This window comes from Montipora capricornis, chromosome 8, assembly GCF_036669925.1.
Source record: "Montipora capricornis isolate CH-2021 chromosome 8, ASM3666992v2, whole genome shotgun sequence".
In the NCBI taxonomy this organism is placed as follows: domain Eukaryota; kingdom Metazoa; phylum Cnidaria; class Anthozoa; order Scleractinia; family Acroporidae; genus Montipora; species Montipora capricornis.
The window spans coordinates 55,254,952-55,274,951 of NC_090890.1; the positions used below are offsets into that span (position 1 = coordinate 55,254,952).

Below are 20,000 nucleotides of genomic sequence, written 5' to 3' on the forward strand. Positions count from 1 at the left end.
AAAGGCATTGGGCAAGCATGAATTGTATGGTCACATGTGCAAGCTTCATGCTACATTACTTTAAATAGCATTTGACAACGAACTTCACTTTCATATCACTGATGATGGCTTAAGCATTAGCCGAAATGTCTGTTGAAAAATATCAAGAGTCAGTGTCAAACCTTTTTCCATATAACTCATTAAACACTGCTTTAGTTAATGTTTAAGCCTAAGAAAGCCTGGCACTATACTTTGGACCTGACCGCTGATAACAATCATATCGTACTTCCAGAAGTCTACAAAGGCATTGCGCAAGCATGAATTGTATGGTCACATGTGCAAGCTTCGTGCTACGTTACTTTAAATAGCATATGACAACGAACTTCGCTTACTTATCACTGATGAAGGCTTAAGCATTAGCCGAAATGTCTGTTGAAAAATATCAAGAGTCAGTGGCAAACCTCTTTCCTTATAACTCATTAAACACTATGCTTTAGATAATGTTTAGCATATTTTAAAGGTTTGGGAACTGTTTCAGTTATGGTAAAACAATGACCTGCAACTTACATTTCACACCCTCCAACTTCCACTCCTACTTTAAAATAATTAACTTTAAACCAGATGAAACTTGTGATTTGTTACCAATTGTAAAAAATATAATTTTTATAAGAAAAAAATGAATATTTAAAATCACTAACTTGTTTTCACCTTAGTTGATATTTGTCTTGGCACTGCTATCTTGAATGATCGTGAAGTGTTTAATTTGGTTTCCCTGTTGCTCTCGCAACTATAACACAACACAATAATCATTTGAGATGGCAATGCCTAGGCAATTTGAAAACAGAAATAAGCCATTTGGAAGTTCATTTATTTCAGTTACCAGACAAGTGCTTTCTCGAAGAAAATTCAAACAAATTTGATTCTAAAAATTATTATCTGTGCATAAAAGTAATTTTGAGTTGGAGTGTAGGTTCTGTTTAAATGGGACTGAGGGTGGCATGAAGAAGTCTGCAACTCTGCAAGTCTGCTCATTTTCAGTGATATGTCTTTGTTTGCTTGAAAAATGTAAAAAAAATGTAAGTGCACTTAGCTATCAAGCTAGTTCACAGGCACCCCACTTTTAATAATCTGAAAGAAACAATTCAAGCTTATCAGAAGCATGATTACATGTAAGAACCCCACCTGGCTGAAGGCAACCGGTTGGCTATTGTCAAAGCGTGGTAGAGTTGAATCTGGGACAACCGGAAACAAATCCAAACCAGAAGTTAGAACAGGATTTGAACGCGGGTAACCGAATGCAAACCAGACACCCTGGACCAGGCCGACAATAATCTTCCTTTTTTACGGAAGTTCTTAATGTTAAGTTAACTTTTCAATTATCACAGAAATCAGATCTATTTATAAATTATTTTGATCTGAGCAGCATTTCACATTGACACGTGTCACCGACATTGCTGTCATGAGGAAAGGGAAACGTTTTTGTTTGCTGATAATTATTTCCATGAGGTTTTATTCCGTTTGACTCCCAAACCGGCCTGAACCAACCATACTTAGTATTTTACTCTGTCTAATGCCAGACTATTTTACTTGTCAGTGGGGAACCCCAGGAGTCAATGGGTTAATCACTTACAGAAAAACTAAATGTCCCCATTAACCCTTTGACTCCCAACCTGGCCTGAACCAGCCATACTTCTTAGTATTTTACTCTGTCTAATGCCAGACGATTTTACTTGTCAGTGGGGAACCCCAGGAGTCAATGGGTTAATGTTGTTGGTTGATCTATCAGGTTGTCAATTCACAAGCCCATAGTGTATCTTATACTCTATCACGTGGCAATGCTGTGGTTGTTGAATACACAAGGGATCCTGCAACAGACATGTTTCAGGTAAGAAACCAGGGAAACCACTTTTTAGCATATGTGCTTCTAGAGGTATATCCAACCTCATTTCAACCTGAAGGTGAATGAAGATATATATGTATGAATGTATTTGAAATCTTCATATTCACCTTGACACAAAACTATGGACTGCATAGTTGTTTTGAATGAGAGTAATGACGGACCGTGAAATCCAAAACTTACGCTCACAAATGTGCCAGTCAGGTGTTAAGCAAACACACTTTCAAAATCTGAAGAAAAAAGGAAGTGATTTTTTTTAAATCACAGAATGACCTGTTGAAAATTGACTTTATAAACTAACTAGAAACCGGAAAACAAACGTGCCATCATTTGTTGTAATATCACTCTTGCTCCTTTATCCCAACAGATTGGACGCTCAGCTGATTCAAAAATTGACTTTGTTGTCACCGACACCATTCCTGGCAATAGGAGATTTGATGACAACCAGAATTTGCCAAAAAGCACTATATCCAGATATTCCTGTCGCATAGTGGTTGATAGGGAACCACCTCACACGGCAAGGGTATTTGCTGCTGGATTTGATAGGTCCTGTAACATATTTTTAGGAGTAAGTAGAAGTTTAATGTTGTGACTCCAACATATTGACCTACTCCTGGAGCGCTCACAGTCCCTTTAAGAGTCAGTTGAACCGTCAGCTTCAGTCATACTGTACAATATAGCTCACTGACTAAGGATTGGTGCTGTTGGTTGTCTTTTCTGAAAAGCCAGCAACACTGTCTCAAGATCTGACTGTAGTTTTGTCCCTGGCTATACAATAATATTGTGAAGTCAAGTCTTCATTTTATGAGGGTAGCATGTAATAGCCATAGGCTAACGAAGTTGTGGCCCTCAATCAGACCAGACCAAAACCACAGGAACTCAAAGCCCGGCTCTTTTTAAGCAGAGTATTTTGGGCAAGGGTTGTGAGATGGCCTACGGTTTATACTTTCTTATCCGAGAAGACTTGAAAGGCTAACCATTTGTGCATGTAATTACAGAGGCAGCACTTTCTCCTCAGTTGTTTTAAGACCCTGAGTAGTGGTCTGGCCGGAGTTGAACTCACGACCTCCCGCATGGCAGCCTGATGCTCAACCAACTGAGCCACTGGTATGCGTCTAGTTGCTGGAGGTTGCTTCTTCAATACCCACCCTGACAAACACTCTTGTGTTGTAAAATAAGCAAGGAAAAAGTGCGTAACCCTAGTAGTTACATCCACAAATGGTTAGACCCTCACGTCGTCTTGGGTAATAAACTCAGACTGTTGAACGAGGCCTTATGCGTGCCATGGCGCAAAAAGGACTGATGATGATGATGATGTTGAACGTTAAAGAACACCCTCTTACTGTTCACAAAGAATAAGGCATAGCCATACTCATGGTGATTGGAGCTCCTGGTGTTGTGGACTGGTCTTTTTGAGGCACACCGTAATCAGAGCCTTGCTCTGTTGTGTAACCACCACCACCATTTTGAAGCTTAAATTAATGAATTAAAGGCAATATTATTTTGTTCTGTTGTCATGGTCCATATTTTTCGATAGCTAACAACAATCTACTGCTTGACAGGAAAAAGCTCCAAAATGGCAAAATGAAGAGAACATGATGGATGGATTGACAACAAATGGTGTTCTTTTGATGAATCCTAGTGGTGGACCTTCGTGTCAACCCACAATATGGCGTGAGATATCTGTATGTGGGGATGTGTATGGACTGCGTAAAACAAGGTCAATGACTGAAAAAGGGAAGAGCGTAAGTTCTGTATAACTTAACATAGAAAAATTTCATCTCTATTACTTTCCTAACTGTATGTCCATTTTGAGCTGCCTTAGGATATGTTTCAGATGTAGTGTGTCCATGTAGGGAATCCAAGAGCTGAAGCTAGATTCACTACTTTAGACCTTTTTGTTTACTGAAACTTTCACGGTTAACTAAAATAATTCATCATCTTTGACTGTAATTTACATATTTTAATTTTGTTATTGTTGTATTTTTTATTTTTATTCTCATATTCAGTGTTTTTGTTACATTGCAAACAGGGCATTTGAGTTATTATAATGTATGTGGATACTAATTTTGTGCTTGATCAGCTAAATGTATTATTATTATTATCATTATTATTATTATTATTATTATTATTATTATTATTATTATTATTATTATTATTATTATTACCTCCTTCACAGGCTGATCTTTGCCACTATAAAAACCTGATGAAATGGGTCATAACCTTTGACCAAGGGTTCCACACGATCTCTTCTCTTTAGATGATGTATCAAGCACCTTTCTCAGAATCCTTGCTGTTCAAAATAGTGCAGTCTTTTATAGAAATGCTGTTCGGGGTGTAATGCCCAGTTTCCCAACCTGGTCGCTTAACTTTCTTGTTACTCCACCTAGGGTGCCAACAATTATAGGTATTACCTTCAAGCACTTTTCAAATTCCACATTGTCATAATTTCTCTCTTTAGGCCTTGGAATTTTTCAACCTTTTCACCCTCTTTCTCACTGAGTCTTGAATCTCCAGGGATAGAGTTGTCAACAGTAAAGCAGTTCTTTTCTTCCTTATTGATCGATGATTACAATGTCAAGCCTTCTCGCTTCAATAACATGGTCACATTGGATACAGACATCCCACAAGATCTTGATTCTCCACTACACTCTCAGGTGTATCATACCACTTTTCGCTCTGCTCTAATCCATATTTCTCACACAGTTTCCAGTAGACTGCCTTCGCAACATTGTCATGTCTTCGTTTGTATTTATTATTATTATTATTATTATTATTATTATTATTATTATTATAGGTAAAGGTTTCTTAAAACAATTTGAAGTAAAAACTAACGGTAAAAAGACATGACGTTTCAAACGAATTTCGGTCATTATCAAGCTAAAAGTGAAGGTAAAAATTTGCATAAGTTTAAATATAAAACAAAGAAGTTAAAGTGTGTAAGGTATGAAAATGTAAAAAAAGAGGTAAAAAACATGCAAGAATAACACAAGTTTGACTGTCTCATTTATGAAATGTTTTTTATTAAAGAACTGAGACCAAGTCTCAATGTACAGTCAGACTCAATTTGTGCGAAAGGTTTTTAGTCATTTCTAATTAAATTATGTTATTCTTGCATGTTTTTTAATACTCCTTTATTTTAGTTCTTTGTTTTTTATTTATACTTAAGCAAATTTTTATCTTCACTTTTAGCTCAATAATTACTGAAGTTCAGTCGAAACGTCATGTCTTTTTACCGTTAGTTTTTACTTCAAATTATTATTATTATTATTATTATTATAAAAGTTAATTATGAATTTTTTAACATTTAGATGATAACAAATCTTGCAATACTTGACTCAAGCAAAGAAAAAAAGTTTTGCTTCATAAAGATTATAGTTGCCACAATGTTTATGGAGGTGTTAAAACAATAATTAATAATCTTTTATGGTGTAGAGTGCATTCATTTTGATAAAAATCATTTAAATTAACAAATCATTAAAAAACAAAATATATCTATTTGTTGTATTTAGGTGGAGGGAGAATCAAACATTTTACTTGATGGATCCTTGATTGATCTGTGTGGGGTTGTTTTGTTGTGGCGTTCAGCTGAGGCTTTACCTGAAATGCCAGTGAGTCTTATCACAGTTTTTACGAATGTGTGGCTGCGTTGTCAGTTGATAGGCCTGGAGTAAACATACACTGATGCACTTTATGTGTGACTGGCCTGGATAGTGATGATGATGGGGAGGATGAAACATGCAACAAACATTTTATAAGAGCAACAGATGAAATAGAGTGAATTTCAATCTAGTGTGTTGTAAAACCAAAACCAAAGTAATTACTTTGGCCAATTGATCAAAAAGGACAGAGACAATCCAGTCAACCAATCATAGCTCAAAGTAATTGCACGTAATCAACACAAAGTGCGGGAAAAGGCGAATGCGTGAGCCACGATTGGTTGAAAAAGTGGCATGAAAACTTTGAACCAATCATTGAGTGAAGTATTGCAAAACCAAAGCAATTTGCTAATTACCTTCGACACTCAATTGAAAACCGCTCTATTGCATAGTGAAATGTTAAAGTGGTGATACAAGTTATAATTTATGCAGTTTTCAAGACTCTATGATCCCGGGAGGGGGAGGGGGGGGGGAACTCCCAGAAAAAATTGTGTGGGAGTGTGTGAAACCCTTACCCTATCTCAGACCAAAATCTGCAATTTTCCCTACCTTATTTCAGACCTATTTCAGCTGTTACATGGTTGGCTTAATAATTTGAGAAGGGCTTAGTCGACGGTGTTATCACCTAATGATGAAGAAGATGCTTCTTCTAAAAAGCATACCCAATTCAAGACTCAAGTGTAAAAACCACACCCTGCTTCAGACCTAAATGGTCAAAATCGACACCCTATTTCAGACCAAAACGGCTAAAAAAACTAAACCCTTTGGGGCCGAACATACCTATATACCGGTAGCCCATATAAGGGAGTATATACCGGTAGCCCCCCCCCCCCCCCCCTCCCCTTCCTCCCGGGTCTATGATCAACTATATGTGAGATTTCTGGAGAAAAGATTCTAATTATTTCTGCCTTTGTCTTGTGATTTTTCAACTGATGCCATTATGAGATTGTCGTGCCATGATTTTGCAAAGAGAAATATTTTATTTGACTTCTATTTCCACGCCTCTTGTCTAATAAAAATATGTTTTGAAACGCTTTCTTCCATATGTAAACGGATTTGGTTTCAAAAAATGAAAATTTAAGGTCATTACACAAGCTCACGCAACTAGGGCTAGGATTCCTACCGTGTTGACCGGAAAGATAGAAAAATTCTTCCCGCTCCCAGAGCCATTCAGATTGCAGGACTCGTAGAATACCTCCCGTTCGCGCATTGAGAAAAAATTGAAAGTTGTTATTTAAGACACAGCTTACGGTAACTCTGCAGTGGACAGTTTTGTTAAAGCTGTCACCTACGTCATCCTCATACACATGGTCTTTGGGTTGGGGGAGCATCTAGATTTTATGGAAGAATGTTTTTCAGTGTTCGCTAATATAATTTATCTGAGTGTCCTTAGCTGTGGGTCAAACCTGCTCCTTACAGAAATACGCAAACTTCCAATGGACCAAAAACACATATTCAGTTCACTTTCTCTGACCCACAAAAACCATGCAACATTTGATTTGATTTGAGTTAATTTCGTTAGTGTCCCCAAGTAGTGCTCTTGCGCTAAATCCATTGACACTTAAATAAAGTTGTTGTTGTTATCATTATTATTATTATTATTATTATTATTATTATTATTATTATTATTATTATTACAGACAATCGAGACCATTGATAAAATGAGGGAGGTTCTAAATGCATCTCGACCTCAATGTCCTGTTGGCCTAACAACATTGAGGTTTCCAAGTCGTTCAGAGGTAAGGCAGACTCAAAAACCCTTTGTGCTTTTTTTCTTATATTCGAGATCCTGATCCCTGGGCCGGAATCCTCGTTATTCATCATGGGAAAATCTTTTACGGTTTCCATCTCTGTGTTGCTATGAAATTTAATAACCACCTTTTATCGTCATCCCCTGCTTGGATGAATTGAAGTATAAATAGCGAGACGCAGGGCAATTACTTTTATACTATGTCCTCATGTTTAAGTCCAGTCAAGGCCTATATGGTTAAAGTCAAAACCCTCGGTTAAGATGTTAATAATAATTTAGCTGTCACCCACATATAAGAACCCGTTTAATCTTGCTTGGCTAAATAGGTTCTTATATTTTTGGGTATTAAGATGGCAAATTTCTGCCAGCAGGTTCTTAAACCACTAGGTTCTTACATGCGGGTTTTATACTGTATTCTCATTGATGCTTTTTTTTCCTTAACAGCATCCATTTGGTGGTACAACGGACACTCAGCCACATGTTTATCAAAAGTGTGGTCACGTCCATGGCTTTCATCACTGGGATTCAGCAGATATACACAGTAGTGACAAAAGAACATGCCCTGTCTGCTTACAGGTATGCCATTTGCCACCCATATCAACATTATGGTCAAACCAGGTCAAGCGTATGGCGTGTTTTTCACTCACGTTATCAGTAACCCTGTTTTTCCACCGAAACAAAGGAAAAGCATGATGATAGAGCTCAATTTTTCCCGGAGGACATCATGGCCGCCTTTCCTTTGGTTAGGGACTACAACATGCCTGCCGTGACGTCACGTGAAAACACTCTATAGGGGAATCTAGTTCACATTTTTTACCAAATTGGCATAAGGCTATCGATTTCTAATCAGTCAGCCAATAAAAGAGTACTGAATATTAAAAGTGCATTGCATAATGAGCTTTCTCTGAAAATGTGAACCCGATGTAAGAGATAATTTCTGAACTATGATACTTTTGACAATTCGAAATATTACACTGAAGAATGTATGGGATCATTAGCGCTTTTGCCTCCCACAAATTTATGTGTTTTTGATGGCAAATAACTTGCTTGTTATCAAAGCTAAAAGGCCTAAAATTGGAGATTCAACTAAGTTTAACAAGTTCTTTTACCTTTGGAAGTCAATTTGTAAATAGCATGGTGCGTTCTGTGAGAAAACTCAATGTTAAAGGGAAACTGTCACGAGAAGCGCATGCGCTAGCGTCTTGTGAAAACTTGAAGAAAAGTGTTAGGTTAACTTTTTTCAAGTTGAATCGACAAATTCAAAATGGTGTCCACTGGAGAGGGCCATTGTGGACAAAGGAGAAACTCCGGCGAATATACGTGACGCACGCGTGAATCCATGATGGCGGCTAGAATTTTCCGTGGGCTCGAGAGCAAACAAACACGAGCATGCGCAGCTCATGACAGTGCCCATTTAAGGAAACAAAATGTAAATAATGACGTCAGCAACAATTCCCTTGTTGCTCTACGTTTTACAGACCTCTTTCATAATGGCGGCCATAAATAAAAGATTCTTTTGTTTTAATGCTTATAATACTTTGTAGCCTCGCTACGACGAGCAAATTGTTTCAAAATGAGGGTAGTAGATCTAACTAACATAAATACAAAAGAATGTAAAGATGGTCGCCATTTATGAAAGTGGTCCATAATTGCGTAGATGTTTGCAACTGATATCTTGCAGCAAAGATGATAAATCCCAATGGTGTGAAAGAAGGGGGGGGGGGGGTAGGGAGATAGAGAAGGTACTGGCAATCAACTAACTAACGGGCTCGTTGTCTCTCTCTTAATGACAGACTAGCAGTTATGTTCCACTTAGCTTAGGAAGAGAGCCATCTTTCTACAAAGGAGCACCCAAAGCTACGCATGCCTTTGTTCCATGTGGTCATGTGTGTTCAGAAGAAACTGTCAGGTGAGATCCTGTCCATCTTTGTCTTGCTTACTTGCTTCTTTGTATTTACCTCCACCATCGTCGTTATCATCACAGAAAAACATCACCTATTTATCGTAGGACGCTTTCCATTTGACAGAACTGACCGGCCAGACCGGGTGTTTGGAAGGACTACCTCTACAGCGCATTAGAATTGACACCCTTCGAATACGAGGGTGATGCATACTCCCCCGGGAAGAATGCGAGGGATTATCATGCAAGTGTTCCTTCAAATTGTTGCATTTCGTTTGCAGACTGACGTGTCTGGCGGTCAGTTATGAGAAGAGGAAAGCGCCTTAGCTTACGCGAAATGCCGTTTTCACTGCACAACGTCTTTATTTATTTTAAAGCACAGAAAAAATTCATTCTTTTTTTTTTATTTGTTTTTTCTTGAGAGTTCTTCATAGTTTTGCGCTCACCCCGTAAAGGGCAGCGATTTTCTCTTGCTCAGATTCTTTTGATTTCATCATGATGTGACATCTATCATGACACAACTGCGTTTTGAGCAACGCTGTTAAGTACTTTTTTTCAGCGTTGGAGGCCTTAAGAACACCAGCTTTGATTTTCAATTGCAGATTTTGGCAGCAAGTGCCAATCCCACACGGTTGTGATGCATTTCAAGCTATTTGCCCGTTCTGTGCTGTTCCTCTGGAAGGCGAAGATGGCTTCGTTAAACTGATATTTTCGTCCGACGAATAAGACAGTATTTGAGAAACCAACCATTGTACAATGTGTACTGAACATATTTCTGGGTTTTTGATCAGTAAAAAGTTACCTGCATGTCCTAGAGCGCCGCTACTAGATGCCACACATTTTAACAGCTCCGTCTTGTTATTAGTTTTTTTGCTTCGTTTGAACGTCTTTTAATACCTGAACTTCTATCCCGGTTCTATACTCAACTTTTGTGTGCTTGGAACATGTTTAGATGCACGAGAAGTACTCTCTTTTCTCTGAAAAATTCCTGGAAAACCTGGAGGAAGGCTTTAACGCCTGGTCAAGCCTCGTTGCATCCACTTCTACCAAGCCAAACCTGGAATGTGCTTTCATCGCTGAACCTTCTGGCTTCTAGAAGAGGTCAACGTGAAGGGAATCATCTTCGGCTTCGATACAAACGCCCTGTTTCTGTTTTGGATATTCAGAGCTGTCTTTCGTGGACCGGAAATCTGTCACGCAAGCCAAGCAAATGACATACTCCATTTGTCACCTTCAACGATAAGAAACATTTGCATATGAGAAGTGCGAAGTCTAAATGTCTGCCATCTCAATTCGCGTTCTGTTCGAAATATAGTTCTCTCCCTTAAAGATGACACAGTGGATCGAGATATTGACCTTTTTGCACTCACCGAGACTTGGCTGGACCCCGCTGATAATGATGGAGTATCAATTGAAGAACTTCTACTGGTTATAGATTTTTCACAATCCCGGGTCTTCAGGTCGTGGTGTTGGCGTTGAGCCTCAATAAAGTAATTAAGAGGAAACCGTGAATGTGAAATCCTTCGAAAACATGCAGGTTATCCGCCTATCTCTTCAGGATTTTCGTCGTTTATCTACCACCGAACTGCAGTACCGAAGATTTGTTCGTAGAATTTTCGGATCTCTTGGAGGGTTTTTCTGGGTTTGGAAGTTTATTACTGATTTCTGGTGATTTTAACATCCACATGGATCAACCTGAGTCATCCTGTGTATCCAAATTTCTATGCATTTTAAAAACATTTGGTCTTCACAACAGCACGTTTATTCTCCTACCCAAAGAAGTCAACATACGCTTGATTTAATGATCTCTAAGCTATTTGATTCTACATCTTCTGGTATCCACATACATGATGCTGTTCAGTGTGTATTACCTCTTAGCAGGCCTCCAAGAGAGATGAAAACAATCGTCTATAGGAAACTCCGTGCAATGGACATGGCCTTAGCTACAACACCTGCAAATAATCTATCTGAAATTACTGACCAGTACAACAATGCACTTCGTCAGGTTCTGGACAAACGTGCTCCTGAAAAGTCCAAACTAATTACCATCGGACCAGTGCGCCCTGGTATTCAGAGGAAATCACTGCGTGTAAGAAACTTAGAAGAAAGCTTGAACGTCGTTGACGCAAGACTAAATGCCCTGATGATTACAATGCAGTACAGTGTAGACGTATGCAGCTTCTGTTATCCTCAAGCAAGGCTGATTATTATGCTACTGTTATTGATCGGAACCGCGGTAACCAGAACGAATTGTTCAATATAATGGATCACCTATACTTTGTCGCAAAACTGAATCTAACCCACCTGATGAGCTTCCTGGTATATTTGCCAGCTTCTTCATCGAGAAAATTGCTGCTATACGTAGAAACCTTTCCTCTTGTGTCTATCTCCCACCTTCAGTGGTTTTTTTCAGTAGTTTCTTCCTTCCTGGAGTCTGATTTGGTTCAGTTCGATTCTATTCCTGAACCTGATGATGAGAAGTTGATCAAGTTATCGTCGTCAAAGTCTTGTACGTCTGATCCGTTACCTACTTGGATGGTAAAGCAGTGTCTGCCTTTGCTGTTGCCGTTTATAACTAATATTGTGAACCTCTCCTTATCGACGTCTTCTTTGCACAGCCAGTTTAAGAGTGCTGTCATAACACCGATTCTAAAGAAGTCATCTGGTGACCCAAATGTCATTAAGAACTTTCGACCCGTGGCAAAGTTTTTATTTCAAAGGTTGTGGAAAAAACCGTTCCTCGGCAAATTTCAACACACTTGGAGAAGAATGGTTTGAATGACATCTACCAGTCTGCGTACAAAAAATGCCACAGTACGGAGACGGCACTTCTTCGCGTGCAAAATGATTTATTGATAGCTCTCGACAGTGGCTGCACTGTTATTCTTTTCATGTTAGACCTTAGTGCCGCATTCGACACAATTGACCATTCCACCATGTTATACACACTAGTTAACAGACTTGGCATCAAGGGGAGAGTTCTCCAGTGGTTTGAATCATATCTATCGCACCGTCGTCAAGCTGTAGTTGTAAACACCAAATCACCATCTTGGTGTTATCAACCTTTCGGAGTCCCACAAGGCTCCATCCTTGGACCAATCTTGTTTACCCTGTATATTTATCGATTTGATGATATTGTTGGACGTCATATGTATCTATCACACTTATGCAGATGATACCCAGCTTTGTCTATCTTTTCGTTCTCACGATCATTGGTGTATGGCAGATGCAAAATTTTCAATGGAATTGTGTGTTATTTATAATTAATATTTAAGTTGGTTCAAACTGAGAAACTACATATTAAACATGATATTGCCTTATCACCATGAAAACTACCCCATTCACTGACGACTGGTGCCGGGCTCAGTTGGTTGAGTATCCGGCTTTCATTGTGGACACCCCGGTCGCACTCAGGGTCTCCACTAAGCAGGAAGTGCTGCCTTTGTAATTTCATTTGCAAGTGGTTAGCCTTTGGATAACGTTTAAAAACCATATGCCTTACTCTCGGCCTTTCCTGTTAATCAACACTGAAAGTGAAAGAACCACACACATCGTTCATGAAGAGTAGGGGACACCCTTGGTGTTGTGGTCGCTCTTTCTTACGCGTGCCAGCATGACGTGGGTGGGTGAGATCAAATATGGACTGAAATCTACACTAAGGTGTCTTATCTTAGTTCATCATGAAATTTTTTCGCTGCATAAGGGTGGGAAAGATATTCATCTAGATGAAGCATTTATTGAGTATTTGAAGATGGCCTACACGATTTACTATTTCATGCTATGTTCTTCCAGTGGAACTGAAAAAGAGCCACATCTAAAATCAAAGAATAAGGTGACTCAAACGTCGCGCTACTGCCGTGCCGAACTCAAATGGATTTGGCTTGGCAATGGCACGGCAGCGGTTTCAAACGTCGAACCTAATATAGTCGCGCCAAATTCAAAAGAGAAAGCAAACCATCCAGCCTAATAGTATGCAAATAATGCAAAATACCTTAAATTAATTTATTTATCGAGTTCGGCGCAACAATAGCACGCCGTTTGAAACCAAGTCGTGCTACTACCGTTCTAAGTAGTCATGCCGAACCTAAGTCAGCCGTGCCGCGCTTAATGGTTTCAAACAGGCGTGCTTAAATCGAAATAACAATTTTATTTGAGTTCAGCACGGCAGTAGCACGACGTTTGGAACAGGCCTTACACTATTATATTGATGCTAGGATTTTTCTTATTTCTAAAAGGTCATATCTTCACGGTGTGCAGTGAAGATAGTTTTCTTTCACTTTTCGCATATAAGGATAAAGTTATCATCATGGTAACGAACACAATTAGCCAATGAAAAGCGAGCCTGGCCTTCCTTGTAAGACACTTGTGTTTAAATATTTTTATCACTCAATTTATTACCATGATTTCTTTTTCAAAACTTTAACATCTAGTTTTGTTTCTCAACGTTTGTGTTTCAGAGGTTGGTGACTAATTTTTGTCTATTTCGAATATGAACAAAACTATATTTAATCGGGACATTCCATCAGTGTCAATTGTAATATCATTTCTCGTTGTGACCGTATGTTGCACTTGTTCGTACAGCACTCTAGAAAATTCGTAACCCCGTGTGGCAATGTAATACACTCCAGTTGTCTGCTTCTAGAGAAACAGTGACAGTTTTAAATTTAGCTGGAGGTACTGTAAAAATGCAGTCTGCTGAGTTGGCCAATAATAGCGCACATACTATCTGAGACAACATTAACCTCAAACAAATGACATGACATTAACCTTGAAATTTTGACTACCGCTTTGAAAGATAGGCCTAGATAGCCTTGAATTTATCGTTGTGAAAATCATTCGTTACACAAGGCAAGCCTTGCAAAGGAAGGAACTGACATATTTTTTGCTTTCACTGGGCATCAGCTCGACTTTTGTTGGTTAAGCCATAATTCTGTCAAATTTTTTAAAGCACTTAGCTTACCTAAATAGCACTTCTTCACTCCTTTATAAGTTTTTGGAAAAACTTTAACACTGGGCTTAGGTTGATGGTTTCAGCAAGTCATTACTTGAACAAGAGGTGCCACAAAAACTCAAAACTCGACATGTTGCATGAATAAATTAAAAACTTCACAACTGGAAAATTTTAAGCTGGCTCTGAACTTCCTCCAGAATCTTTTATTTTGCGTTTCGTCGTAGCCTACTTATAATTGCCCAACAATAAATCATTGGGGTCACTTAGTTCGTTTTTGGCATGTAAGCATTTAAATACGAAATATAGGGCTTTTTTAGATGGTTCTTTCGTCCACACGGTGACCTATTATGTCACAATGTTGACGAGTGCATCTTGCTAGGCAATTGTCTGTTTCAATTGGTACCATAACATCTATCTGCCATTAGGTGAAACACTTAGTAAATTCAGTCCTTCCAAATAGTACAGTTTGCTGAAAGTGTTTTAACTGGTTTGAACCCTCTAAATAGGAAAATTTTTCATTCAAAGGCTGAAGGCACAGAAAACTTACTCCAGTTTTTCCTGCAATTCAATTAATTTGACCATCTATCATAGCATCTTAGAGAAAATTTAATCTTTTTATGAGGCTAGCAAATTGAATTGTTGAGGACGAAGTTACCCTTTTGTTGCTATAGTAACACGTTGATCCATCCATGTACATACTCTCATGGCATCTCTCAGTTCCAATCTCGACCCCAGAGCTCTTCTCTTGACTGAGGGAGAGAAGAGCTCTGGGGAACCCTGAAACAAAGTGTCTTCTCATTGGTTTTCGTGAAGAACAATCACAAGCGTCTCTAACTGGTGCATTCATGTTTGCACGAGGAGTGAGCAGGCGCCGTAAGGTTCAAACAGCCAGTTTTTGACTGTAAGAACCCTACGGCGCATGTTCACCTGCATAGAGTTTCCCAGAGACTTGGGTCCAAGGCTCTGGTGACGAGAATTTTGAAGCAAGCAACCGAGGACAATCTTCCTTCGGTGTACGTTGGATCAGTGGCTTGATCTGATCGGCTTTATTTCAAGTTGAGAAACTAAATATTTTAAGCAAGAGCCGATACAACGTAGATCAAATCTACGTTGTATCGGCTCTTGCTTAAAATATTTACTTTAGGTGATGAGAATGCTCCCAGTTCATACTTTACCTCACCCACCCCATGTGAGCATGCGTAAAAAAGACCGACAAACCACAACACCAAGGGTGTCTCCATATCTCATTTTTAATATGAGGTTCTGTAACTCTCGGTGTTGATTAAAAGGAAAGGTTGTGAGACAGAACGTCTAACCATTGGCTGATAAAATTAAAAAGGCGGCACTTCCTGCCCAGTTAAAACCCCGAGTGTTTGTCCGACAAGGGTTTGCACCCGCGATCTCTCGCACGGAAGCCCGAAAAAACGGAGCAACCAGTCGTCAGTAAACAGGGTAGATTTCATGGTGATAAGACATTATGTTTCATATGTAGTTTCTCTGTTTGAACCACCTTAAACATTAATTTCATCTATGACATTTGGACTTCCTTGGCCATGTCCCGCTTAAATGTCATTTGTAGAGGATGGGACAAATAACTGCAAAGAGAAATTAGTTGGCAGAGACTACCACCAGTACGGCAACCCGTGTTATTGAAAAAGTCTACGTATTTCTAGCCATAACAGGAGTTCTTTTTATTGCGAGGGTAAAAGGATAATTACTTTGCATGTTCGAAGAACAAAGTATAGTGTTTTCACGTGACGTGACTGTAAGTGCAGCCATTTTGGCGTACCCAACTCAACCCCCGAATGGAGCTCTGTCACCATGCAAATATTTTCCTTTTGTTTCCGTGGAAGAACAAGGTTACTGCTCACGTAAGTAAAAACACTATAGTTTTCGGCTCCCTTCGTGGACTTTGTTTTTGGGAGGTCGCAATCTCGTTCCCAGAGTCTTCGTTCCCTTGACCAGCGGTCGTAAATCCAAGCGTGCGCAGAAAGACTCTGGGTATGAGATTGGGGAGGTCGCGATTTGGCTGCGCATGCTTTTTTTTTTTTTTTTTTTTTTTTTTGCCTTGTAGACGCAGCCCAAGTAGGATATGATCGATGGATTTAGCACTAGAGCCCTAATTGGGGACACTAATGAAACTAACTCAAATCAAATAAAATATTGGTTTTTCCTCATTCAGAAGCAATCGCGATGACCACTAAACCACAGACGACAACGCGACAGATTAACGGGGAAATATGTATTCAAGAATTGTGCGCGTTACTGGAAATGAGTTTTTGTGTTTTCATTCCTCGCAACATCCGGTCATCGTTTGGCTCGGTAACAAATTCTAACAACAGTTTTAAATGTGAACTATTCTACGATCGCAGTTAAACATATGGTTGGGTGACGGAATGTGGACATCGGAATTGAACCGGATATTGACCAAGATATTGTAACAAAAAATCCCTGAAATATTGTGAATTTTTAGGGTAATCGGCTAAAATTCCTTCGAAAATAGTGTAGGCTACCAGTAGCCTCTTGCAGATGAGTGGAGTGATATTGACGTTGGGGAGAAGACAATGGAGACACTTCTTTACCCTTATCAAAATCGTCATGCATCTAATTACATGCATTTCTGGATATATCTGCCCTTTCCCCAGTTAATTCACACAGACTCAAAGATTGGCTGCGTGCAATTGCCCCTTGGAGGCTGCAGCCATTTATTGTAAATAAATATTTAAGTATCTGGGGTAACTATCATTGCAACATGAGTATATTTACCTTTAAAAAAAAAGGCTTTAAGGATGTTCTCTATAGAACTATCCTTTATTTTGTCCTCAAAGCCTTTCCCAAACAAGAAGTTATTGGTGTACATTCACAATAATTCATAACATAGCAATAACACAGTATGTCAATATTGACCCTAAGATTTCCAATTTCTAAAACTACTTTCATCGGTCCAGCTGTGTGATTCCAGCAACTCTTGCACTTATTTATCCAACCTAAACCTAAAATTAAACCCACCAATACTTACATGTCCTAAACTCGAGCTTCTGCCTTGAAAAAATGGTGAAAGCTGGTATACCTTTTAAGGAGTTCTTAGTACCGCATAAATAGAAACTTAAAAGAATGTTTTAGATGCAATTCAATTAATTCTGAAGTAAGAACAGCAACCAGGTGAACTGGTCACACTTTGCATTTACAGCCTTGTTGCAGGCTTACAAGGCAACAAACTCTAATTTGTGTTTAAAATTTAAGGAAGCTCTACCACAGAGAACTACTTATTATGTAAACACCAATGAAATACCAAGTGAGCTTTCGCGCAAAAACATGATATCTTCACACGTGAAAAGATCACTGTTGCTATGGTTAGATATAAAAATCGTGCCTTTTGATGCCTTCCGTGAATGATTTAGTATTTCATTGGTGTTTATATAATAAATAGAATATTACATGTATTTTTCAACACGAGAAGAGAAATTTCGTATCTTCAAGCGGCCATGTAATATCCTCTATATATATAACATTGTGCATATCAGAATCGGTCTGACAGTTTTTTTCTGTCATCAAGTACATGAGAGTCAACTTGAAAGGCTACTGATCAAAACACTGCTGTACTCAGAATGGCGTAACACCTAAAAGCTACAAGGATTGAACTAAGATCTACAGAGAGCCATCTTCTCAGAGCTACATAACTCCACGTCACAAATAAAACTGAGCAGAAAGCGAGCAGACTTTGTGCTGTAGGCCACAAAGGCTTAGTGGTTGCCACTAAAAGGAAGACAGAAAAATATGGTGCTCTAGATCTTACCTTAAGCTACTATATATAGACGTCATCAACAACTCATTTCAATCTTTCTACCACAGTAATGATTGGGAATCAATAATAATAATTATTATAATTTTAGCTTCTACTAATAATTATGAAAATATTACGTCCTTAAAGCCAGTAACCTCAGGGGTCATAGACGCTGAATGGAAATTATGGATGCAACAACTCGTTGCTGTCAGTTTTATCATTGTGTGATAGACATATACTGACTGTATCTATCATGTACATTCTGACAGTACCTTTGATGTACAACTGTGTAAAATGTATGATTTCCAATGTCTCAAAACTTTCATCTTCATTTCTGTGATAGAAGCTTAGCTGGAGAGCATGTTCCATTGAGAATTCTTTGTCCAATATTCTAGTATTTCTTAAGTCAGCTGCAACTACTTTAACTGCTCAGCTAGTCAACTGAGACTGTCAAGATATTATACAAAGGATAAGTAACCTTTCAAGACAAAAACCTGAACAACATACAAAGTAATAACACAGGGTGCCTAAGTCCTGCCAAAACATTTACCAATGTCCTCAATTTGTTTATAGTTACAAGAGTATCGATCACAAATGTTAGGTAATACCAGTGACCTCAAATGAATAATTTGATTTTTTCCACGTTTTCCTCTCCCCACACCTATTCCTCTCAACCCTAGTTACTCTACCCTCACACCACAACAGTTTTGGGGGTTTCTCTTTTTCACATTTTCGGATTCACTTTGTCTGTTCGCATTTAGCGAAAAAATGACAAAGAATTGTGCACTTAGAAGAGGAAAGCCCTGCACCCCATACCCGAGGAGTGTGGCCATTGATGGGGAATTCAGTTGTCACATTTGCCATGGTATTCAGGGTATCCGACCCGGGATGGGAAGGGGGGGGGGGGGGGGGGTTATTCCCATATAAAAAAATGGGGGTGCTTGTCAAAAATTTTGAAAAGAAATCCTAAGAGGTACCAAGATCCTGTCTTGTGGGAGTGGCATGAAATTTTTTTCACCCCTAAGAGGTACCAAATTATGGGTTTTAATTTGTTTTGTTTGGTTTTTTAATTAGACAAAATTAAAAATTATTTAATTGTCAAATGTCTCCTGTCACAATTTTTTGGCTCAATACCCTAAAAGGTACTGCTAAAGCTCCTGCTGTGGACCTTCTGAGGCTGAACACTGATGAGGCACCAAAACTGCTTTTAGCCCCTTTTAACCCCTAAAAGGTACAACAAGCACCCCCATCCTTTTCATATGGAAGTCCCTCTTCAGGTATCTGACATCATTAGTCTCAAGTTTCACGGACCGGGAATCTTTAGCTGGGCTTAGATGTGGATTTGCCTTTGACGCCATCTTGAATACTTAGGCACGCAAATGGAATGTCCATGTACGTGACCTTGTCTTGCATGGTCTTTGTAATGGTGGAACATACAATTTCCTACCAAGGACATGAAAGGTTCATTAGATGTTTTCCTTTTTTTTTCCTCTACCAGTAGTTTCAAAATTTGTTACTGATGGAGGGTTCTTTGCAAAATGTAGCTAGATTATTCAACCATAAAATTTCGGATATACCGGTAAGCCATTTCCTTAGTGAAAGTTGTTTAGCTTTTTGTAAATTGTTAAATGACAGTGAATCGTTATAGTCAATATAGTGTACTTTACATTGCATATACTTATTTATGCATGGGAGGGAAAATACCTCCCATGTTGTCAAAGGCTTATTGCCACAATTCATTGTACGTCAAATGCATGTTTGGACTTGTGTTACTGCAATTTTAATTAACGGCTTTCAAATCAAGGAAACTTGTTTTTCCCATTGTTATTTCCAGGGCTATGCTAAACCCTGTGATTAATAATATTACTGGCTTGGGGGGAGATTATTAGTTTGCAACACTATTTTGAAACAAAAGGTAGAAGTGATCCTTGCACTTAACTGGACAATTTATTATATAAGCAATTATTGTCTTTTTATAAATACCTGAAAGATTCAGGTGACCTCAACGGGATTTGAACCCATGACCTCTGTGTTATGGGTGCACATTCTTTACCCACTTATAACTCACGCTTCAAATATA

The 20,000-nt window shown here is 38.7% G+C and overlaps 1 protein-coding gene and 1 long non-coding RNA gene across 2 annotated transcripts in view; one reads left to right on the top strand and one right to left on the bottom strand.

Annotated features, from left to right (window-relative positions):
• LOC138014207 (E3 ubiquitin-protein ligase pellino homolog 1-like) overlaps positions 1–12,502 on the top strand; it is a 20,770-nt gene extending 8,268 nt beyond the window's left edge. The window contains exons 4-11 of the mRNA XM_068861232.1: positions 1,766–1,864; positions 2,244–2,444; positions 3,439–3,621; positions 5,389–5,487; positions 7,176–7,274; positions 7,730–7,861; positions 9,079–9,194; positions 9,788–12,502. Of these exons, the coding sequence (XP_068717333.1) occupies positions 1,766–1,864; positions 2,244–2,444; positions 3,439–3,621; positions 5,389–5,487; positions 7,176–7,274; positions 7,730–7,861; positions 9,079–9,194; positions 9,788–9,911 (1,053 nt within the window). The 3' untranslated portion in view covers positions 9,912–12,502. The remainder of the gene's footprint in view (positions 1–1,765; positions 1,865–2,243; positions 2,445–3,438; positions 3,622–5,388; positions 5,488–7,175; positions 7,275–7,729; positions 7,862–9,078; positions 9,195–9,787) is intronic.
• A 5,736-nt stretch (positions 12,503–18,238) lies between these two features.
• The window catches only part of LOC138014214 (uncharacterized), a 4,576-nt gene continuing 2,814 nt past the window's right edge, over positions 18,239–20,000 (bottom strand). Inside the window, exon 3 of the long non-coding RNA XR_011125269.1 lies at positions 18,239–18,367. This is a non-coding gene — a long non-coding RNA (uncharacterized lncRNA). The remainder of the gene's footprint in view (positions 18,368–20,000) is intronic.